Source organism: Empidonax traillii, unplaced genomic scaffold (assembly GCF_003031625.1).
Source record: "Empidonax traillii isolate 1590-97213 ecotype Southwest subspecies unplaced genomic scaffold, ASM303162v1 scaffold343:size799674, whole genome shotgun sequence".
Taxonomy (NCBI): domain Eukaryota; kingdom Metazoa; phylum Chordata; class Aves; order Passeriformes; family Tyrannidae; genus Empidonax; species Empidonax traillii.
Genome location: NW_020955536.1, coordinates 32052 through 57056, shown reverse-complemented (window position 1 = coordinate 57056; position 25005 = coordinate 32052). Strand labels below are relative to the sequence as shown.

The 25005-nt window shown below is 37.4% G+C and overlaps 1 protein-coding gene across 1 annotated transcript in view; it reads right to left on the bottom strand.

The window, feature by feature from the left end:
* Positions 1-616: 616 nt before the first annotated feature.
* The window catches only part of ACOX3 (acyl-CoA oxidase 3, pristanoyl), a 33244-nt gene continuing 8855 nt past the window's right edge, over positions 617-25005 (bottom strand). Inside the window, exons 8-18 of the mRNA XM_027892264.1 lie at positions 15745-15841; positions 15128-15310; positions 13657-13779; positions 12105-12225; positions 11501-11620; positions 10197-10310; positions 8523-8638; positions 5442-5616; positions 4921-4988; positions 4139-4225; positions 617-1038 (exon numbers count right to left, since the gene is read on the bottom strand). Of these exons, the coding sequence (XP_027748065.1) occupies positions 919-1038; positions 4139-4225; positions 4921-4988; positions 5442-5616; positions 8523-8638; positions 10197-10310; positions 11501-11620; positions 12105-12225; positions 13657-13779; positions 15128-15310; positions 15745-15841 (1324 nt within the window). The 3' untranslated portion in view covers positions 617-918. The remainder of the gene's footprint in view (positions 1039-4138; positions 4226-4920; positions 4989-5441; positions 5617-8522; positions 8639-10196; positions 10311-11500; positions 11621-12104; positions 12226-13656; positions 13780-15127; positions 15311-15744; positions 15842-25005) is intronic.

Sequence of the window (25005 nt, the reverse complement as noted above, 5' to 3'; positions counted from 1 at the left end):
GGGTCTATAAATGAAAGTAGCAGAATTTTGGGATTTTGTTTGATTTTTTTTTTAACTGAAGTGGGTTGATGGTGATCATTTTTAACTGACCTTGAAATTGTGGTGGAAAAATTATTAATATCTAAGATTGAGAGGTCTGGCTAAGAAGCTATCTTTAGAAAAGGACATCCTTTCAGCCAAGTCTGTGATTACTTCCAACTTCCCTATTCTGAGCTAAGATAAAAAAGGTGTGTCACTAATCGGGGCCATTTTTTCATACTGCTGTTATTTACTGTTTAGTTCCTTAGAATTGTGGTAGTTAGAAAGCTCTCTACGGAGTCCCATGCCTCCAGGGATGGATGTCTGGTTCTAACATTGAAATGGTTACTTTTACTTACCTCTTCCTTTCTTTTTTTCTGAAACAGTACATAGGTTGGTTCTCTGCAATCTGAGAACAGCAGAAGGGAAGATGTTCTCTGAATGTTCTCTCACTGTATTCACAGTTAGTACAGCTTCTGTCTGACCTGTCCTAATTTACTTATTTTTTTTTTGCTTTTGTCAGTTTATTCATAATCCCTGCTGGGATATGTTTTTTTAATTATTTACCTTCTGTAATATGACAGTAATGACAACAGACTGATTGGAAAATTTCTTTTATATAAACTTTGCAAAGCAGCAATCATAATGAATCTTCATTTTTTTGCATTTAATTGAGTAAATATGTATAGTGTGCAGATTTGTTGCTCTTGCTCCTGTCATTACTATGCTAACAGTCCCTGAGACCAAGTTGGACTTGATTTCAAAGTTACTTTACAACTTGGCACCTCTCAATGAAAATCTCTTCCATTTTCAGTGTTTGACATATGGTATCCTTTCGTCTTGATGTTTGAAATGAGGTATCCATCTCAGGCCCATCCAAACTCCTACAAGTTGTTTGGTTTACAATCTTGACCCCAGCCTGCCTGTAACAGGTTTATTAATACAAAATTCTGCCCACCATGGAGGTCTGTTCAGAGCTTTGTTGCCTTGAAGGATCTCTCCCCAGATATTTTTATATAACTGCAAAATAATAATAACAAAAAATGATTAATGCATACGGAAGAAACAAACAAAACTTCTGCAAGATAGATGATCTAACTTATTGGTTGAAATGAGTTTGTGATTGAATTTCTAGATAACAAATGTGAATAATTATGTAGAGGCAAGAGTAAACACACAGAGAAAGCACAGAATTTCAAAGTACTGTAAACGTCAGATTTCTGTGTAGATCATTTAGACCATACTTGGCATAAGAACAAGAAGTCAGTAATCTTTATTACTTACTGTTTTCAATTTGACATGAGTTATATTATCAAAGGTAGAAATTCGGAAACAAGGTTATATTAAGCTAATCTTTGTTCTGTCCAAACCTGATACCAGAAGACTGTATCTGAAAGCACTCATGCATGCCTGTTGTTATCTTTGTTTCAACACATTTCTGGAGATTTACAGAACTTCTCTCCCAGATGTGAACTGTTCAATTTAAGCATAAGAGACTCTTCTCTCTTAAGCATATTTTTAATTTATCATCAATTTCCAATTTTATGTGGAAGAGTTAAAAATGTCTATGTGAAGTAAATTTTGCAAATGCGTAATTTTAGCAATATTTCTTATTTCATAATTAATTGAAGCTTAAAACTTTATTTAACATTCCAATAAGATGAGGAAAGGAAGGCCATATTTTCAGCAGTAAGATAGAGTAGAGTACAATAAAATATTAACATAATATAAAAGCAATCAGGGAGGTAAAGTGAAAAACCTTTCTTCTACACTGAAAGATGGGCTGGCCCTACACATTTGTGATGATTTAATTAATAGTGAAATATAATATATTTAATATTAATATATTTTACCTTGATTACATGGGCCATTTTTAACTATTTATTCCATTCTATGTTTGAGTTAATATTGTTCAACAATTTTTAATTAATGTTGAAATAAATGTGACAATAACTTCACATATTTAAGTGACAATTGTCAAAACTTCTACACAGAAACGATGTCCACACCATGAAAGTTTCTTTTAAAGAGAATGTGAATTCTTCTTTCGTGCAAAGAGCTGCCCATAACAAATCTTGAAACTTTTTTTCTGCTCTGGTGAGCGGAAGATCTGAGGCTCATGGTGCAAGGCACTCCACTGCAGCACAGCATAGCTTACCTCGAATTAAAGTAATTTTCCTGTTATACTTGGATTATCTATTCTTTACCATATTGTAATTTTTACTAAAATGTTTGTATTGGTTTTTAGAAGCTGCAAAGATAGCAATGAATAGGGAATTAAATATAGACAGCCAGGAGACAAGGAGCTTTATTGAGTATTTTCTTTGAGTGAAGGATTGGCAGCCTTTTTCAAATTTCAGTTGAAAATATTTACACAAGTTGAAAACCACAGACTCAAAGGCAGTTCATAAACCCTTCCTGAATTCCATAGAGCACGGGTTGGATATCACTGATTGAAATTATTTTCTCAATATGATTCAATGAATTTATAAAAAATTAATACACAAGGAAGCCAATAGTGTTTATAGTCCCATGTGCATAATTAATACATTATACTCGTAATGGTAATCTCTAATATAAATAAGCCTCTGTGCCTCCTGCATTTGTATGAGCTAAGAGCTAGCCAAATCCATCACATGACAGCTTTATCAGCTAAGGAATCTCCATCTGACTGTTAGAAAGGGGATAGTATTCTAGGGAGGGATCACTGGGTACTTGCACTATATTTTATATTTCTGCCTATAGTACCTGTTCACAGCTTCTGTTAGAGACAGAATAATGTGTGAAAATGGCCTTTTGGTCAATACAGATATTCTTATAAATTATGTTTCTTCTCTCAAAAGATACCTTTGGAGCTTCCAACCCAAAACCCTACAGAAATGGAAACAACGTTTCCAGTGATGATTACAGCCCTCAGTTGAGATGGCTGGATAGGTAACACTAGGCTTTCCTCCTGTATTTGTAAAGACTGTATTAAAAAAGTAATCATTGTGTTAGGTCAACCTCTGGTTAGAAACATCTGGGCTGCCTTCTGTATTCCTTGATCACCATGGGAACGATGGACAACTTTGGACAAGAAGACACAGAGAATATTGGAAAGCATCGAGCACTTGACTCAGCAATCCTGACAAACATCCTGGCAGTGTCCCCAGGCTAGTGATTGTCTACAGTATCTATCCACACTAAACCAAACTACTGTAACTGTGACACCAGTCTCTACAAAATAGCTACCCACAGCTTGACCCTGCTGAGTTAGGTTCGGCCAGTAAGCAGGAATTCTGGTTTGCTGAGACTTTGGAATGAAATACGGATCTTGAAATGTGTCAAGATAAAAAAACAGTGAGACAGGGACCATGACCTTGTACACCAACTCCGTGGTGCACCCACATCCCAAGTCCTGCTTGTAGGTCTGGTTATGACACCTCAGAAAGGATATGGCAGAAGCAGAAAACATACAGAAGGAGGAGAACAAGGTCTGTCAGAGGAATGAAAAGGCTCCCATAGATAGCAACTGTACATGGACTGGGACTAGAAAGTATTTTTTCACAATACTCATAATTAAGCTGTAGAAATTATTGTGCAATGGAAACCAAAAGACAGCTGAATTTAAAAATGGATGGAAAAAATGGAGGATAGCCACATCTGTGGCTATGAAACAGAATGATACAAATACAACCTATAGTATGAGATGTCTCTTAAACCACCAACTGCCAACAGTTCAGACACCAGGGAAAGAACACCTCAATGTTTCACCTGTCTTGTACAATGTTCTGCTTGGCCACCATTCTCTGTCAGTTAATCCAGTATGGCCATTCTTATGCTCTTAACTCTTGCTTTGTGTAACTGTACCAAAAAATTCCTCTCAGCCTTTTTTTGTGTGTGTGTTCAGTGCATAGGTGCCTACAAGAGCAAGCTAGAGCAATACTTTACAAGCTTATCTTCAGCAAATGCAAAATGCCATTTACTGCTGAAATCAATTAAACTCTGGTAGGACCTTCCACTGAAAAAGAGATTTTTTTTAATTTTGTACCTGTGAAGTGTCTCAAATGTGTTAAGGCTATTTACAGGCAATAATCCTCTTAATCATTAAGCTTACAAATCTAACAATGGGTTTTCTTACCTCTCCACTAGCTTTACCAATGGGAGAATTGAGAATGAAGTCGGGAGGAGCAAAGACATCAACCAGGGCAACGGCATTATCTTTCAACTGTTTAAACACAAAAGACAGAACACTTGACAACTTCTGTACTTGTCTAAGGCTACCTGTGAACTCCAGAGCAGCATAAAAAATATTTTCATAAAGTATCAGCTACTGATAATTTAAGAGAAATCCACAATAAGTAGCCTAGTTTTATTTTTCCTCTTTTTTTCACTCCCAGGGTAACTGCCAAAAGAGACTGTATTTAAAATGTTTTCCTTCTTTACTTATGGAGTGGGTTTAAAACACATTTTAACCAATATGGTGCTGTTTACATGCATAAACACATATATTTTTGAACTTTAAAAATGTAGTAATGTCCATCTTCTTCTTTGAAATTTTGCTGACCTGCAAAGAATATATTCCAGTTTGGAAAGCTTTTGTGCTAAGAAAAAAATTCACAAGGTAACACAATAATGAAATAAATAGAACTTGACTGAAATATTTCACTGGCTTTCCAATGAAGATTGCAAGGCCACAAATGCTATGGTGTTATTTTGTAGGATATATTGTTTTCTGTTTATTGGTAAATAAATGAGGACTAGATTCAGGGTCAATGAGTTGCTAAACTTTACAGAAAATTATTCAGACACTATTAATGTAGTATTATGCTAATTTACCCCTTGAAGTACAGAATAACCGATCTATCTCCTTTTTAGTATTTGTGTAGTATATTATTATCTAATCACAACAAACAGGCTTACCCTGTAGCAGAGCTCCAGAATGGCATTCTGAATAAGTCTACCAGGTTGTTCACCTGAAGCATAGCCACCTGCAAACACATTCACAGAGAAGTTGATACCGGTTAAGATTACACTGATGCAAACTTTTTACAAAAACTACTAAATAGATTCACCCATGCAATTGAATTGAAAGTCTTTCATTAATGAGTTGGCTGCAAAACTTTTATTCTAAGATATGTAGAGCCTTTTGCAGTAACAATCTACACTACAGCATCTTGTTGTCTATCCCTTATCCTCTCCCCCAAGAACTGGATCACAGCAAAACTTATGATGCCTCCATCATCTCTAAACTAAGAGAGAGCCTTTTGGTTATTTGTCTTTCCAGATTCCCTCTCCTGAAAATTTGGTCGAGTAGGATCGTTTTGTATTAGACAAGCAGTAAGAAAATGCTCTAACGTAAATCCTAGTTAGGATCCCCTCCCCTTGCCAAGTTAAGAGTTTTCTGAAGGGACATGTACAGTTTATTCAGGAGCTGATCTCACCTTGGTAGAGCACGGCCAGGTGTTTACTTAAAGACCAGAGTCCATAGAGAGCACTGAGATTCTTAAGCACTGGCTGCAGCGCAGGTGGAATGCTGGGGTCGTGAGTGTAGTCGTGATACCGCTGTAAGACTGTTTGTTCAATAAAGGCAATGGCTAAGGATCGACAGTAGTACACCTTGGGAAATAGAAAACAAGGACATTGAGTATCAAAATACAATGAAACAATCCTCAGTTGGTGCAGATTGGCATTGCTCCGGTGAAGTTAGTACAGTTCTTTTGATTTAGTGTGAGATTAAAGAAATTCTAAGAAGAAGCAGTAGGAGAAAACACTTTCTACAATGTCTATGCAAAGGTTATTCATGAGATATCTCATGAAATGCCTCTTAGAAATAAGACTGTATGCCTATTACCAGTGTAATTTGGCAGTTGCACACAGACTTTATAGGATAGAGTAGCTACATCAGAGAGAAGACAATGCAAAATGAGGTTTGTTGATTTTAGGATCGTTAATAAACACATATAACTCCTAAGAAGATAAATATTCATATTTATTTAATTTAATTACGCAGAGTTTTATAGAGCAGACAAAATCTTCTTATTGAAATCATATTACAGTTTCTTCAAACAACAAATAAAAATGTAATCATGTCAGCATGAGCGGATTCTGTTTATGGATGGCACAGATTGCAACACGTTACAATCACACACCAGCTATAGGATAGACAAGGGATTAGACCCAGCCAGCACGTGTTTAAGAAGGGCAGGTCCTGTCTGACCAACTTGCTCTCCTTTTATGATCAGGCAACCAGCAGTAGGACAAGAGGGCACGATCATAAGCTCTGCCAGGGGAAACTTAGGTTGGATATTAGAAAGAAATTTTTTATGGAGACAGTAATCAGACATTGGAAGGGGCTGCCCAGGTAGGTGGTGGATTCACTGTCCCTGAAGGTTTTTAAGATGAGACTGGACGTGGCACTCAGTGCCATGGTCTGGTAACCATGGTGGTGTTGGATCAAGGGTTGTACTTGATGATATTGGAGGTCTTTTCCAACCTGGTTGATTCTATGAGTCTATGATTTTCAAGGAATTAAGGAACTAATCCTTGTCAACTATCTCATGAGAAAGACAAGTCACCTGTTACTGTTAATGCAGAGGACAAGGAACATTTGTCTATATTTATATGCTTCACCTTTGCTATATTGTGGCCTATGTCCTGCAATGAAATACACTGCTGACTGACAACATTGTAGCTGGTGAACAGGAGGGGAATACGAAACCATTGCTGTTCTAGCTGATTTGTTGCAGTGCTGTTAACATCTGTTTGGTTTTAGTCCATTTGTTAAGGGTTGGGGTTTTTTTGGTTTTTTTTCGTGGGTTCCAGCCCCCCTTTTTTAATTTAGAAATAATTGATAGGTTTTTTTTCTTTTACATGCTTTTATTATTTTTGCATCTAAATCCACTGCAACATTTAAAAAAGGCATATTCCAAAGATCACTGTGTCTCTCAACAGCTGTCCAGTTGCATACTTATGTCCAAGCTCAGATACCAGTATGAACAGCAAACCACACATCTATTCTCTGCAGGATTAGGGAAGACTTCCCCCTTACTACAAGGTCTTTTTGTAGATATGAATGCCAATTCCCTAGTCAGAATGAAATAAGTCTTAAAAATTATTTCTCTGTTATTCTCCTCTATAATTCTATTTCCCTCTTTACCTTTGCTTGCACTACTGTATTGTTTCTATCAAGCTACCCCCAAACCAAAACACCCAAGGGATAGGTTAGGAATTTCTTCCAGATCCCCCATAGCATGAATAAATATTATGTATTAGTCAGCCACTGGGCTGACAGAAAACTTCATGCCCAGAAAGTTTTAAATCAAATATGTACATGTCTTCAAAGCACAGTTTGTAAATAATTTTCAGATGTTTTCGAGGCATGCCATTTAAAATAAAAAGTCCTGCTGTCCTGAGGAAGAGTTTTAGGGAGAAAATAAAACTTAACGACTTAAAGTATATCAATGCCTATCTTAAAAGCAATTGTGTGCCCGAATGTCTTTGGATTTTAGCACATCTGAATACAAAAGAGAAAAGAACCTTCACACTTCTGAGAAAACCACTCTCTCTAAGGCACTGGCCCCAGCACCAGCCTCCCCAAGACCTGGCCAACTGACAGGAAATCAGACTTGAATTTCTGACAATTTCCATTCTGAGTTTGACCCTGAAGAGTTTCTCTAAGAAGCTGCTTCTAGGGTAAAAACAGGAAAGACTTTCTCCACTCTAGCAGTTGTTTCACACTGATCATACTCTGTTGAAGCTACGCTTGGTCTTTTTAGGTGTAGAGTTGAATATTCCTTCCTGATGTTTTTTTAATGAGCTTTGCAGATAAGGTGAATGACACTGACCATTTTCAGGGATTTCTAAGTGACAAATGACAAGTGCTCTTTTTTGGGTGTGAGCCAGTTTTTCTCATGGAGGTAACAGAGGAATCTGGTAGACTTGGGGATATGCACTGAAATTTGGAGTTAAGCCATTCCTAGCTGTTAAAACTCTCTGGTGAGAGAGTGGATCTGCTATATGTAAATTGTCAATGTTTCCTTTTCAGGTTCCAGTGCTGTCAGTCTGGTATCTTTCATGAGTACTTTGCCCTATAGGAATTGGAGATGAAAAAGACCCATTAGGTCATCTAGTTTACCTACCTGCCAGAGCAAGATTCTTTCCTACAGTATGTATTTGGCCACAAGAGCAGATGGGGAAGTAATAGTCAGATGCTGCAGTAGATTTAATACTAGTAGATTTAGTCTTCAGAAATTGTGCTATCAAAATTACAGACAGCACCCAGCACATGCCTGCAACTTTTTTGAAGGAAAATATATCCTGAAAGACTTCTGCTGATAGTAACTGTCCTGTTATCATGTCCTATGCCAAGCACGTGGACAGGTATTAAGTTTTATTAGTTATTTGACTTGCTGCTTTATGGTTGACGAAATTGTACTTCATGACACAAGCAGATAAAGCTAACAGGAACTGAAAAACTTGCATGAAGACAAATAAATAAAATGAGAAAGTTTAGTAAGTATTACCTGACAATTGTTTTTTGCCTCAAAATCACTTAGCCCAGCCTGCTTTTCCTTTCCCAGTTTTAGGTCACTTTCTTGGAGCAGGTAGCAAACCAGCCATTTATAAGCTGCTAAAGGAACTGTGAGAAAGAGAGAAGCAAAATTCTTAACATTCACATTTATAATGAAAGAATTCACATGCAAATTCTACTGCAGTCCTAGTTTTTGTTACTCGAGATGAAAAGTGAAAGTGTTAATTAACTGACACGTTAATTAATGTGACACTTTGTACACTAGTTCAAACTGACCCAAAGCTAGAAGACAAGGTATATCTACAGCTCAATTTAGACTTCTGACATGAATAAATTTTGTATCTTGATAATTTTTTCTGATATTAAGACTTAGGTCTGCAAGGTACACAGTTTTGTCTGAGAATACAAGAAAGTCCACATTTAATGGAAGCTTGACTTCCAACATTGCAAAGATGGCTGAATGTGATCACATTTAAATTAATAGCTTTGTACATAATTGTGTCATATTTTAAGAACAGCCTGTACCTATTAAGGTAAAAAGTAATTCAGCATAAAGTCCTAGTTTGAATCCTGCTTGCTTGTTTCTTAGCTTAGGATTTAGTGTAGATTATGATTTAGACATTTGGGAGTGTTTACATGCTGCCTAAATTTTGGCAACTAAATTAACAGTCCAGTTTCTAACAGAATGGATCAATAAACAGATTGAGATTTTTTTTTTTTTTTTAACTCTCGTCTGTTTCAGTAGGTATTAAAAGAGAGAACATGTGCTTACATATCAGTTTATGCATCTTGGAGACATACAGCAAGAAAGAAAGCAAGCAGTTGTTTTGAACTGGTCTTTTTCTTATAAGTGTTTATGTTTTGAATTTATTCAGATTTTGTCCTGTAGGTATTATGATACTATCTTGGTACTGTGCACCACTATCTGAAGTTCAGTTTTTCTGTAATTATTTGAGTACTGAAGTGGTTATTGCATTATAGGAATCAACTTGATTGCTCCTTATATAACATGGATAGAGTTTCTTCCCCCATTACGTTCTTAGTTACACAGATTCACTTAAGCTCTCTGTCCTGTAGCTCTCTCATTATCTGCTCACTTCTTTTTAATTTTTGGCTCCAAGGGCCAATCTGGGCTCACAGGGATACACATGTCATACTTGATTTGATGATACTAGACTAAACCAGGAAAACTGCAGGGAATTTTCTTTTTACCATTACTCCATGTTTTTCTCTATACGACCAAAAGCAACTGTCAAAACCAGAGAAAATTAATGCCTTTTCAACATATTTCTATATCACTTGTGTGGTTTCCCAAAAGAAGATATTTTAGTGATAGGAGGTAGTGGCAATCAATCGCCTTAGAACTGGAAAAACAGCAATACAGTGGCAAACCCCCAAAATCACAAATGTTACTTTAGAGAAACAAAAATGAAAGAAAAATATCTGATGCTATCCTCCACTCCAGAACTGAATCTGGGGACAATACAACCTACTTTGAAATACAAACTATGTTCTTAGCAAATTGAAATGCCTGTAATACAAAGAAAGTCAGCAAATATGACAAATACCTAATAAATAGCAGAGGCTGAATCTAAAATACCAGGATCCTTTCCTTTGGAAAGGAATTCAGGATTCTAGAATCAGTTTAACAACAGCAGAAGGCTACCTGAGGAGTCCATGCAATCTTCAACACTAATAGCTGTGAATTTCCAGCCAAGGATATGATGGTAGTCTTGCAAAACGTTTATTGTTCCCAAAGGGGATTCAAAAGGAGCTTTATCTGAAACACCAAAAGAAATAAAAATGATATATGAGAAAAGAAATCAGACTTTTTGGAAGTAAAAGCTTATTACAAAGCCATGCATGCACTCGACAGGCCAGATGAAATTAGGCCATAATATTTATTTTATTATGGCCTAGTCCAGCCAAAAGAGGACTGGCGGACAAGTGTGGAAAAACCTGACATCACTGCTTGTAATTATGCCCCATAAGATTCAACTCCAATTGCTGAGTTTTCCAGCTCTGTAAGATGCTAGTGAAACTCACTGCTGGAAAACTGAAACAAAATCTAGGGAACTACAAAACATAGTGATGGATACTGCTACCAAGTTAGGCGATACAAGCTGTTTTAAGTCCAATAAACAGACTTATGATGACTTTACCAATACAGAATCACAGAATCATAGAATGGGATGGGTTGGAGGGGACCGTAAAGATCATCTAGTTCCAACCCTCCCATCCTGGACAGGGACACCTTCCACTAGACCAGCGTGCTCATCAAAGCCCCATCAAATCAGCCTTGAACACTTCCAGCGTTGGGGCATCCAAAACTTCTCTGCACAACATGTTCCAGTGTCTCACCACCCTCATAGGGAAGAATGTCTTCCTAACATCTAATCTAAATCTCTCATCTTCTAGTTTAAAAACATTCACCTTTTTCATATCACTATCTGCCCACGTAAAAAGTAGCTCTCCCTCTTTTTTAGAAGTACTGGAAGGCCACAACGAGGTCTCCCTGGAGCCTTTCCTTCTCTGGGCTGAACAAACCCAACCCTCTCTGCCTCATTTCATAGTAGAGGTGCTCCAGTCCTCTTGAGAATCTTGGTGTCCTCCTCTGGACCTTCTCTAACAGGTCCAAATCCTTCTTGTGCTTAGGACCTCAGACCTGGATGCACTACTGAGGTAATTCCACTGAACTAAACTGCACTTCTCAGGGAGTAGGATATGACTTAACCTGATTAGGGATGGCAAAACATCTAGCTAGCTTCTGCAAGATTTAGGAGGAAGAATATTTCTTGCAGCAAATATCTGTGTATTATGAATGTACCATATGACAGAGCCTGTGGCACATTATTTATGCTCCACAAAATGATTACATGACTGTCGATTGCTTTCAGTATGAAATTACCTCCTAATTCCATTAGCTACACACTGTTGGGTTCAGCACAAGATTCCACACTGAAAGCTTACCTCTTATGCAGTTCATCCAGCTCATTAAGTAGTTGCTGGTTTGCTGAAGGAGGACGTTGTTATCTCCCTCATATGTGCAGTTTGGATCATTGTCATTTCGGATTTCACCCAGACGATTCACTTAATAAGAACAAGTACATAATTTAAAATATTGCAATGTACTAGTGGAAGCTCAGAGAGATTAAATAATTATTCTGTGTCAGAACGCAAGAGAGTTTTCTGTTCCTGTATGTAAAACTATTGTGCTGAACAGAGGAGCTTGAAAGTTGACTGTTTAGTGAAAGTGAACATAACTGTAAAGATTTTAAAAAAGTCATCTTACAAGGGGAATTTTCATCAGTAAAGTCTGCATCTTTAGTTTTGAAACTGAGACTGAATTGCTTGTATAGTCCGTCCAAATGCTTGTGCAGATTCTGTGCAGGTTTAGGGTTGGTTTTTTTTGTGGTAACAGGAATGACATAAGCTTTAAAAATATGGATATGAGGAAAAAATACTTTCTAAACATATTTCTAAAATTCAGACATCAAGATAGAATAGCAGTTGAAGAACACATCAACGTAACCGTTCTCTCTCTGATCAGTGTATGCAGTAGGCTCTGACTTACTGGCAAGGTAACCATGTCCTCCACAAGCTTCTCGGCACTCCTGGGCTGCCTGTTGAGCAGTCCAAGATGCCAGTGGTTTGCTGGCAGCAGATAAAGCATGAATCTCACGTCCCAAATCAGCCTTGGTGAAAAGAAAGTTGTAAGTGAGTATTAACTTTTACACAAAGTAAGTTTGTGACCAGTTAAAGCCACAGATATGTGAACTGCTTAATAATGAACAGTAATTGGCAATACATGCATAAAATTTCCTGAGATCTTTCCCTCCCAAAAATGGAGAGGCAGGTGGTTGAAGGTGGCCCATCCAGAGAAAGTTTCATTCCCTCTGTGACATAAGCACTATCCCTCTCCCTGGTCAGCGAGGGGATATTTATAAAATATATCGCCTTACACAGTTTTCACTGATCTTTTAAGCATCTGTTTTGTAAGGAGTAGGAAAACTTAAATGTACACCCTCGGTTTCCAGAGAAGCAGAGTAGTCTGCATTTACACTAACTCTGCTGACCCTCCTTTGAAAATGCATTTGGAATGCCAGTTTCTGGAGACAGTGGCTTGATACAACCAAGGCTTGTTTAAAAGGGACTCCCTGGTTGCTTTTGTTTGTTTGTTTGTTTGTTTTAAGATCTCCTGTCAAACAAAAGGAATGCACAAGGATTACAATCTTAACATTTTCAACAAACAATGATGTTTATTCCTATCATGGTTTTTTTCCTGAGAACCAACGTTTTGCCTAAGATTAGTGACCTGCAGACCTCTAGAGACGAAGTATCAGATAAAAAAAATGAAACAGATTCTTCTGTGGTTTGTGCAAAGAGGAGAAATTAAACTACCCAGAGATTAGTACAAAAATCTTTCATGAGCTATATTTTAGCTGAAAAAAGCCTGAATGTTTAAGTAAGATCTGAGCAATTCACAGTCAGGGTGTAGGTCCCAATAATTTGTATTAACAAAATTTGTAAAAATAAAATTTATATGCTATAAAACTCCCCATACTGCTGTTATTTTGATTAAGAATCAGTCCTTGCACAGAGATGATAGATTAAACTATTTCCTCTGTAAAGGGATGACTTCCAATGGGCTGATTGTGGATGTGCAATTCATCATGGACTCCAAAGTCTTAACTTTTTTCTCTAAAAATATTTATCCTAATGCACAGATTTGAATTGCAAAGTCAAGCCAGACTCAAGGCTTGTGCAGGAATTAAGAATAGTAACATTTCAGAAAGTCTTTGATATATGCTCCCTGGAGAATCATTTACAACAGTTATAAACTGAATATGCACCCTCATAACATATTTATGATAAAAAATTCTGCAAGAAAACATAACTTTTAATCCCACAGAAATCAATAAAACTTTAATCACTTCATCAAAACTAACTTTAATGTTTTTTTAAATGCAACTTTAATCAGTACTTTGTAGACCCATATTTCTGAAACACTGCTCCATCATTCTTGATTGCAAGATAGCCTAAGACTTCTAAGTAGGTCTTTCAGTTTAAGTTTCCAGTTCATTATAGTTAGAACTCAGTGAAGAAGAAATGTGTAAATATCTCACCTGTCTCTGACTCCTTTGCTGTGTCAACACTCCTGCATAAAACTCTACGTAGTTCTCAAACAGGGACTTGGAGAAATAATCTAAGGCATATGCAGCGGCTAGGTAAGGAAGAAGACGCCATTGCTAGAAAAAAAGTTAAACTGATTTGATCACAAATTGATATATGTTCTTAATACTTATTGTATTGAACTAACCCATTAATTTTTACTGTGTTCAAGCTGGAAACTGTTTAATGGAGAACTGTTTAATGGAGAACAATAACCATCTATTAACATAACTAAGTGTAACAAGTTACGGTTATGTTATTCTAGTTCTTGCATTTCATGACTTTGTGATAAATATTCTGTCAAACTAGTGCAAAAGTTCACTGAAGCTTTGGGGACCAATGACTTTATTTTTACCCTGTGTTTATAAAAAGTCTGGCGTGCCAGGGCCAGTCACGATTCATACGTTTCTTCACTACCAACGTGACAGAGGTTGTAACCATTTCACTTGCTTGTTTGTTGATGAATGTATTTTAGTGCTCGTTATGTTCTGTGAAAAAAAATCCAACAAACAAGGGCTGAGAAGCAGAGAAAAAAACATCTTTGCTACTCCATGCAACTTGGGGCTTGTGAAGGAAACCAGAAACTGCTTAGAAAGCTTTTATAGTAAAGGAAGAAGGGAATGAGAAGAAGCTGAAACTGAGAAAAATTGAGACTCAAAGAATAGTGGGAAGCAGATCCCAGCGTATTCAGAAATGGTGGAAAGAAGGCAGCTTTCACCAGTTTGTGGAAACCCATGAACTCTTTCAACATTGCAAGACTAAGTGCAAACCGGAAAAAACCGTACACATTGCAAGGACAAACTGGGCACATTTTTTTTCAGCACTTCTTATATACTAACTTTTGTCATTCAGCAGATATGAGTTTTCTCTCTCCCAGTTATTCCAGATACTCTAGTTCTATTTTTTCAGAGCAAAAAGTGGTTTTCATCTGCATAAACTGCAGACAACCATTAGTTACATTTCCCTCCAAATCAGTACTAGCTTGAGACTTCTCCACAATGAATGTAATTATTTTTATAATTTTAAAGAATAAAGACTAAAAAAGAAAAAATTGGAGTAGCAGCAAAAGAAGCACTGATATTTTTAGAGAAATACTAGTTCCTATATCTGCAGTACTTTCATGTGTGCATATGAGACAATCTTTCTCTGAAAAGGTTACTATTTGGAAGACAAAAGTTTCTAGGTACTTCAGAAACATGAATATTTTTGGGTTTGCTATTCCAAGAACTTATGTCAAAAGCCTGATCATGCCAGGAGAAGGTCTTGAGCTGGAATGAACCCTCACAACTGCACTAGAATGAGGCTTCAGATGACACAGACAACTTTAATTTCACTAACTGAAGTGCTACTATTGTGATCTGCAGTAGTTCTGAATCTGCGTTTCATGATGTAAAACTCCGTAGATGTAAATTCCACAGTATTTACCTGTGTTTGGTATTCAAGAACAGGTATTTCTTCATCCTCAGTTGGTCCAAACTGGCGGCGAGCTGCTGAGAAGCGAATGGCTATTGCCAAGGCGAGCTTTAAATTGGTCGTGGAAACGGCTGTGATCATAATCCTGCCAGGGGACAAGGCTCCCAGAGCTGCACTGAAATGCTCTTTAACATCCTGAATGAACAGAGGGCACAGACGGAATGGTGAGGCTAACATTTCATTTACACCCCCCATAAAGATGCAACTTTGGTAGCACGATTAGAAGCACAAGTGGATTGGCCAGTTTTGTTTCTTGACTTATTTAGATAAGGCTTTCAGGCAAGACTCAGAGTAGTCCTGCCTGAACGTAGTGAAACTCTAAACTCTTTGGGATCAGTGGGGTAGCTCAAAGAGCACAAGTTCTGCAAAATCAGTAAGGTGAGTTGAGACATCTCTGAAATGCAATTAGAAAAATGGCATTCATATCTCATGTGAAATTGTCAACAGCCTTATTTAAGTTCAGGTCTCTAGTACTTCCCGACATAAGAGGTCCATGCTCTGTCTCTTAATCTACTTATATTTTGTATATTTAATGAACTATATAAATGAATCAAAACCTTGTTTCATACCTTGACTGAGCTTGAGTATTTCCCCTCAGCTGTGACATCTCCAGCTATATTCAGTATGTTTTCTTTAGGTATCCTGACGTTGTGGAACATGGCAAATCTGTTTAAACAAATACACAGTATAAAATCTATGTCTACATAGTCTGAGGTGCTTACATTATAGAAAAAAGGTCACAACAAAGACAGGATTGCACAATGATCTCAGGCATGTCAGTGAATTGAAAAGTGTGCCCATCAAGCCAGGCAGGTTATTTTAGGAGAGTATGCCTTGGACAACAAAGGCTTTCATATTCAGAGCAGCACAAGAAACTCAAGAAGGACGATTAGTTGTTGTAATTCATCTGGTTTATTGGGTCTGTTTTAAAAAGATGATGATTACAAAACCAAAACACACACTTCATTGACTCTAGGAGACCATTTCAGCAGCTTTGTAAGTAAAGTAGTAAAAAAAGTAATGGAAGGATGAGCAATGTATTCTATCAGAGGGAAGGGACAAGCAAAGTCACTTATTAGGCAGTTTGATAGGTACTTTCACCAACACCTCAGACACTTGAACTGAATTCTCAGTCTGCATGAGTCTAGGTAAGTTACTTAGCTTGATATCTCAGCTGTCAAAAAACTTGGCAAGATGAATAACTTCCTTCTCCTGCCTAGAACCTGACTGGACCATTCTGACTGCTAATAATTCCCTGCCACTAACAATTCTGCTGGAGCATATGCTTTACTGAAGTGTTGTTTAGTCCAGCCTGGAGATTGCTTTGGAATAGAGGCACTGTATATTTTTATGAGTCTAAAATATAGATCTGGGAGGATCATTCATGCTCTTGCAAAACAAATGAGGACATAGCGGCAATAGTGCTCTGAGGAGGAACCAAATGGAAAATTTCCCTTTGTTTAAACTCAGATTAGGAATTCTGTTCCCTTGAATGTGGCATCTTAAAAAAGGAAGACTGAGACAGCCTTTTCTAAATTGTGGCACCCTAGCAGCAATAAAGAGGGAAGTTGGAATAGGGAGAATGTCCTGAGTATTCCTATTGCTCAGAAAAAAAGTGTCTGAACTGTTTCACCCAAATGGGCAATAGAACTTGGCACAATAGCAGTAGTATCAACCCCACTCAGAAATATGACACTATCTAATAGCACTTGAAAAGCTGTATTTGTAATCAAAGAAAATTCCTTTTCCCTGCCAATACAGGCTGATCTATTTAATAAGGCTCACGAGAGCCAGGTCTTTCACATTAATAAATTACATAAGGGCTGCATTGCTGCATGTGCTTTTAAATTATGAGTTGTTTCCAAGGAAACATATCTGCATACGGAATTTATTCAGCCTTAGAGATACACAGTATTTTTGGACTTAGAGAAAGGCATGCTATCCTAACCAAGAACCAGCTGCTTACTGGTCTTAACAATCCTAATAAGTGCTTTGTAAGTGGCAGTTTCTGTGAGACAACACTACTTTGTAACAAAAAAAAAAAAATTCAGAATTTCCAGAAAGCTGATTTTGGTCTTTGTTATTATTTTCTCAGATCACTGAAAATAAAAAATCTCATTCAAGAAAGATCTTTTGGGTAAATTCACATTCGCTGCTCCCTATATCCCAAACAGAATCACAATTAAAACTGTATAACCAACAATATTTTTAAGCAATAGCATGCATCTTAGACAGAACTTGAGCTTTTAAATTATTACTACTCATTACTTTAATTACAGGAGAGTGTGTGTGGCATGGTTTAGGTCCCTGGTTTAGCACTTTCTTTTCATAGTTGCTGCACATCCAAGAAGGTGTTTCCTCCTAGGAAACTAGAATTTCAAGAAGGTGTTTCCTCCTAGGACCCTACGATCCAAGCATAAGGCAGGAAGGTACAAATGTGTTCAAACACAGTTTAGCTGACACTAACTACTGAAGAATACTTTCTTGACAGGATACCTGCCAGTCACAGCACACTGGCAGAGCTAATCAATGGCATTTTTTTACAAGCTGTTAGAGCAAATAAGAATTTTAAGAAGGGATCAATGATCAAAGTAAGGGTATCTCTTGGATGCTTATAAAGGATCCCTCCCAGGTAATAAAAGATGCATGGAAGAAATCAGTATCATTTTAAAAAGCCACTGCATGGGTGAAAAAAACGGGAATTATAAACCAGACTAAAGGAAGAGCTGACCTAACAGAGAGACGACATGACCTCAGTGGTACAAATTAGGAAGAAATTTCAAAGGGTTCCAGTTCTTAAGCCTTCTCTTTGCAAATCCCTATTTGGAAATGCTTAGCCTTGTGTGTGATGAATGGTAAGATCCATGGTAGTGATCATCGAATCAATAAGGATGGAAAAGACCTCCAAGACTGGGTCCAGCTGTTAACCCAGCACCATCATGTTTACCATGTTCCCAAGTGCGACATCCACATGCCTTTTGAACATTTCCAGGGATGGCGATTCCACAACTTCCCTGGGCAGCCTGTTCCAATGCCTGAACACTATTTCAGGGAAGAAATTTTTCCCAATATCTAACCTAAAGCACCCCTGGTGCAACTTGAGTCCGTTTCCTTTTGTCCTGTCACTTGTCATTTGATAGGTAACAACAATTAATAAGATGGCAAATTATCCAGTTGCTTTTTACACTGTAGCGATTTGTTCAATTCATTCAGCAAAACTGTGCAGTTGTAGAAAACTGTTTATATTGATATGTGCTTGAGACTCCAGAGTTTACAAAAAGCAAATTCAAATCTGCTATTTTACTATGTAAATCCATATACCAATAACCTACTTTTAGGAAATTCAAGCCTACTCATATTGAACATGTGACAGATGTGTGCCAAACAAAACAGCTCCCAAAATGACCTAAACAGTTTTACCCACTTTCACCTGTTGTGATACAATCCCAAACAGTTAGATCTAGAGGAAATCTTTTGTTGGAAAGAGTGAAAAACATTTAAGGAAGTTTTATTATAATCTGTTTGACGTAAATATAATGGAGCTAATTCTATACCACATAAAAGATGACCTAGAATTACTATAATTAAAAACTACATGTACACCCTTCTTCAATAATTTTTCTCACAGTTAGTCAACCAGAATACAGAATTTCCTATTGTTATATAATAACCTATTTTCTCAAGATCAAATGGAATTCAAATAACAGATTTTGAAAGTTTAGAGTTTTTCCCTTGATACTATCCATTACAGATATATTATTTACTTCTTTTCCTGCAAGCTGCTATAAGATATACAGATACACATGCAAAATGGCAAAGACTTTAAGAAGCAAAAGAGAGTGGCAGAACTAGCAATTTAAAATCACACAGAAAATTCCCATGTGTAAAGAAATAAGATATTTTGCCTATAAGCACCAGCGTTGAAAACAAATGCAGAACCTTACAGGACTAGGCATTTAGGTGACCTTATGAGATTGCTGCCAACTGCTGCTATACTCCTTCTCCAAGAACTTTGCTGTTGGGAATTGTTAGACATACTGGCCAATTTGAACTTGATATTGGAACATATTAAAAATAAATAGTAAGATTTAATGAAGTCAATGATCACATTTCTAATGGTTATTAGCCTAGAAAGCACAGACTTGGCCCACATCTGTCAACGCATAGGGGAAAAATCTCCTTAAAGAACTGAAGGAATATCTTACAATAATGGAACTGTATACACAGTCATGGGGATATCAGGTACCAGCAAGTTTGGAAAATGGCTAAATTTTGCACAGTGATGACAAGACCAGAGGTTTGAAAGCTGCCCTACTTTGGGCCTCTTCAGCATAGCAAATAGCGTGACTGAGATTCAGACCTCTCAGCAAGACAGACTGACAGCTGTCACTGGAAATATATATCACAGGGCTCTACTCATGATGCAATGCGCAATTTTGCATCATGAAATCCTGTATTTTAACACAGGTAAAAACTGCACCCCACAGATTTCTACCTAGACTAGCTGAGCAGAGTGAAGTGCTACTCCAATAGCAGCATTCTTGTTTGGGTTCTTTGGCCAGTAGCTGAGGGAACATTTCAAGCTAAGTTAATCTTACTGACTTTAAATCATGCAATAGTACTTCAGCTGGTGTGCAGCAATGCTGATAAAAGAGGAGCAGCTGGAAAAGCTACGAGCTCCTTTTGCCAGTACTAAATTAATAAGCTGTTACCTATAGTACAAATCGCTCAAACATGCTTTGGTGAATTTCAGACTCACTAAAATGCCTTTTCTGCCAGCTTTTGTTACTGACTATGTTAGACATGGTACAAGGACACCAGCCAGACTTTTAGCCAGAAACAGAAAACAGGTGAATGGTATTGGAGGACCATGAGTCAAGTGATCTCATGGCTGTTTATGAGATACAATGAACCATGGGAAGAATAACATTTCAGAGGTTTGGTGAAAAACTTTCAGAAGGAAAGAAAACAGCCAGATATTCCAGACTGAAACTCACAGAAAGGTTAGAGTTGAAAAGAGTTACAGAGAAACAGGGGAAAACTGCAAGGCAGTATTTTAGCTCTAGTTTCTACAATCAAGTCTCTAATCTAAGAATGCAGCTCTGTACAGTAATGGTGAATAGCACTGATAAAACAATATAGCATTTTATAGGACTCCTAATCCTACCTTCATGGACTTCATGAACACAAAAAGACCCACTCACTCTAAAGTTCTTACACTCTTACGCGCCAGTCTTGCAAGGAGCTCTGGACGTGCAGACTCCTGCAACTGTGGAGAGCTGACAGAGCTCTGCTAAGGAATAAAAATGGTTGTTTGAAGGTTGCTGCAGTTGTGAGGCTGCATTTCTGTGCATGATAAAACAAATGTGTGACCAGATCTGAATCTACCTTCCCCCATTAGCACCACCAAGTGCCTTTCATTGTGAACTAGAGATGGCTGTAGAACTGTGAGGCACATGAACATGACAAAAATAAGGGGATAAGGCAGCGCTCTGCAGCTTTGTGACTACATCTTAGTAATGTGCACAGCACTGCAGGTACCCATATAGTGTCTAACCTCGACTACAACAAAAATCACTGTTTTGACTTAAACTTCAAACATGTAAGATGTGTTTGCAAACTACTTAGTTTTAACTGTGAAAGTGGCACTTTTCACAAGGATTGAAGTATTGATGGTGTCCTCAGATAACGTAAATACAGGCACAGGCATTTTTAACTTTTTTTTTTTTTTTTAATAGCCATTTCATCATTATTGCAATTGTTTGTGATTTAGGTCAGAGGTTGTAAGTCAAAAAAAATGTTAAACAAGCCCAAACTTGTTTACTTGGGAAGCAGGACTGATTTCTACACTTGATTTCTTATTCATATCCCTGAACTGTCCCTTTCCCTGTACTGAAACAGCCACTCCTGAGGCCTTGCAAGGAAACAGACCTGACAAATGATCTGGTTGAAGACAGCTAAAACTGTCTGGTGTTTTTTTTCAGATTAGTTTTCAGGCAGTTCCAGTTCCTCAGCTGAGTCCTCTGCATGGCTACATAAGAGTTCATCCCAGCACAAAGAAAAAGGCAGTGTGGGAGCAGAAGCAAACAACCAAAAAAGCTGATTACAGATATTATCTTCACCAAACTACTGCTTCAGATTGAAAGATGAAGCTCCAAAGACTATTTAGACTTCAACCACACATTACAGCTCCTATCTTCCTAGTGAAATAACTGTAACCATTGCAAAACCTAAATGAGAGTTAAGAGTATAAATACTAGGAGACAAAGACCTTTTGAAAGACTAGACTTTCATTTGTTCTGCCCTTAAACTAGCAGTAGCAGAATCATAATGTATTATTTGCCCTGATACTGAAGTAGTAACAAGGAAAAAACTATGAATTAACCATTTAAAAGTCATCTGTAAAGGTCTGGAGGTTATATGATGTATGCCATCTTTGCCAATATACAAGGAATTACAGTGAGGGCTTTCAGAGCCTGCAACCTTTCTAGAAGGGGTTTTTTTACACCATTTATTGCCTTTCTACCCAATAAATCCCCTGTACCCATTCCCTCTTGGATGTTTTACTTTGTTTTCAGCATCCAGAAAACTAACTCTGGCCTAACTGATTGCTAGAGAATATGCTGAACATCTTAGCATATTGTATGTCTGCACCAGACATAATTATACATGAAAGCTTGCTAAACAGCTAATAAAAACCACCAGTTTTCCAAACTGCATTATTATGATGAGATAGAGTTAACAATTCTTCTTCCCCCAGAAAGATTGTTTTCTCCCCTACACAAAATTCACCTGAAACGACAGCTTCACTTCACTAGTTCTTCCTTTATTATAAGTTTTGTCTGCTCAACAAACTATATACATGTTATCAGTGGATAGAGCTGCACGAGCTCAGAACACATTTTACAAAGAGAAGCATGGTAAGCACCACTTCAGAAACACAATTATAGCTGATTTTCACCTTCCCTGGGTAGATTCAGATGGGCATCATTTCCATCTCTGGAGAGGGGAAAGAAGCAATTTGCTGCTAGTTACAAATGGATATGAAATTGGTTCACCACCAGTCCAATGTCAATCAATTACTGATGCACACTGCAGTAATGGGTAATTTTGGTAATGTCACATTAGCCAAGGGAGACAGAAAAAAACACAAAAACCAAAACCCCCACAATATAGGAAAAAAACAGAAATGCATATCAGCACTTACCCAATATGTCTGTGTCACACAATCCCCCCTTATGCCTTTTATTGCAAAGCCCCCAAAATCCCAAATACCCAGGGATTTTTTCAGTGGTTGTTTTTTTCCCTCAGCTACTTCCATTTTGGGTTGGCAGTGAACCGCATATTTCAAAGACTAGTGCCAGAGCACTAGCAACAGGTGGACATTTTAATATCATAAAATAAAGACTGAAGCACTTGCAACCCCTGGTGGCAGTCTTGATTTAATTTTGGTAACAAAACACAAAACCAGTCTAAACTCTCCATAAGAAAAACTGGAGTTATGATTTTATCCATTTATGCATTGATTACACAAATTGTTGCAAATTTCCAAGAGGAAGAAAAATATTTAAAAATATTTTACAGTGATTTTGTCTTTTTTGTTGTTTTGTTTGAGGTTTTTTTTTGTCAGAATAGTGAACTTACAAAGACCTGCAAACCCCATGTGATTTTTGGACATTTGAATTATGAAACTATGAGAATTATTTGGAAAGATAGACTGAGAAATGGACTTACACTCTAAAAATTCCCACATTACTTATGAAATTCTTTCTGTTACTAAAAACATAAGCAGGAAACCAGCTTTCAGTTAAACAACCCAAGAGATTAATTGTTTTCCAAAGCCAGAAGAGACAACTACAATCTCCTATGCTGTTCTCTTACATAGCATATATCAATGGCATTTTCCAAGGAGGCTCTGGAATTTCTTCCCCATGACCTTCATTTAGTGTTCGGGAACTTAACTCTCTATATTCATTTTGAAAATCATTAGCATAAATTTCTTGAAGCACAGGAACAAAATCAAACATTTCTGTCAGAGATGGAAGACTCTGATCCTCACTCTGACCACATATCCTGAGTGTAACTACATGAAAATAGACCTGATTGACTAAGTGTTTATGGTAGTTGAACCAGGCTTCAAATACACATTAAAAAAACCTGGCAATGCATGCAGTAGAGACTAACACCTGCACTCACAGTATAAGGGAATGTTTTCTCATGCCCACATACAGCAGGCTTCTATACTGCAGGTTGTGCTTTCTCTGGGATAAGCTAGGATATAAGATTGCTAAACAGCTAAGGAGAACACCCTGACAAGGCAGTGTCTGGTGAAATGTCTCTCTGTACCTCTGGCATTTCGCAGATCAATCAACCAATGGTCCATTTTCTAGGGTGGCACAGCTTGTTGTCTCTACAAACAAACACAGAACTCTGAAGCTACTCCCTCTCCAGTCCCCATCCAGACCTTCGTGTGCCTCTGAGAAGCAATGTCTGTAAGTCCTGACACTTTTGACAGCTCAGTGTGAGCAGAGAGGTTGCAAAACAAAAAAAAATCTCTAGTTTTGGCTTCTTGCCTTAGAGCTCTCCAAATAGCTGAGGTAGTTCAGGAACACAGGTGCCTGGAGTTTTTAGCTGAATTAAGGGTATCTGTTGGTAACCTTGGGCTTCCTTGTTCTGTCTTAATCTGCAGGAGCTGTCTTAAGCTTTCTAATACAGGGACTGCCTTAATGTATACTTAAAAGAGACATAGATCTATGACTGGGGCTCTTTAGGCACTTCTGTTAAAAGAAAATATTATTCTTTTAAAGCAACACATTCAAATGAAATAGGATGATTAGAATGCCCTATGACTGCTTTAAATGACATATGATGTCAAAACTAAGATAAGGGACTCCACCTGACGTTAAGACAGAAATGCACTGGCATCTCTTATTTACATTGTATTATATGGATTATAATTTCAGATTATTCAGTTATCAATATTTTGAGAAATGCTCTATTTTCCCCAGTAGATCAAAGGGAAAAATGGATTTAAAACTATACACATTTTGAATTAATGTAACAAGCACACACTTCTTCCTTGTGCTGCACATAAAACTATGCAACATAAACTATGCAACATAAAACTATATGAAACACAAAACTATGTTGCATATTAAGAATGAACAGCAGTATTTGAACGTTTCTACAGAAATATGTAGTTAAAGTACATTTAGATTACTCAGGCCCCATGTTACTGTGCCATCTGCTGGCTACTAGTTTGTAATGCAGAAGAAGGCAAAAGTATGCCCCCAAACGCAAACCTCCCTCTTTTCCAGACCTTTTCTCACATTTTTCCTCCATAAAAATTAATTTTTTTTATTTATTTATTTCTTCTGTGTCTTCAGGAAACAGAGAATCAATGAGACTGAGCTACCTAAACACAAAATTCAGTGCTATTTTTGCCACTACAGCATATCTGGGACAAAAGAAGGAGGCAACAAACTACAGAAGGAAGACCTGTGACTTTCTGGAAAGACAGTCAAAGCCATTACATTTGAAAACAAGGTACTCTAGGATGTCTATACTTTACTCCAATGCTATGTTATGAAGGACAATACATATACCTTTCATGAAATTAATCTACAGGAAGAGGTAAATTTAAGGCATAAAGCAGATTTCCTCACTGTCTCTCCTCCCCATCAGACTCCTTTGGTTAGTAAAGCAGAGACACAGTAAGGCCACTGAAGTCCACGACTAAGAAATGCAGCTCAGGTATTTTTTATTTCAGCTACACACAGAGAATACAGAAAAAACAAAAACAAAAACAAGCCTTCTCCTTCTCTTCTGCA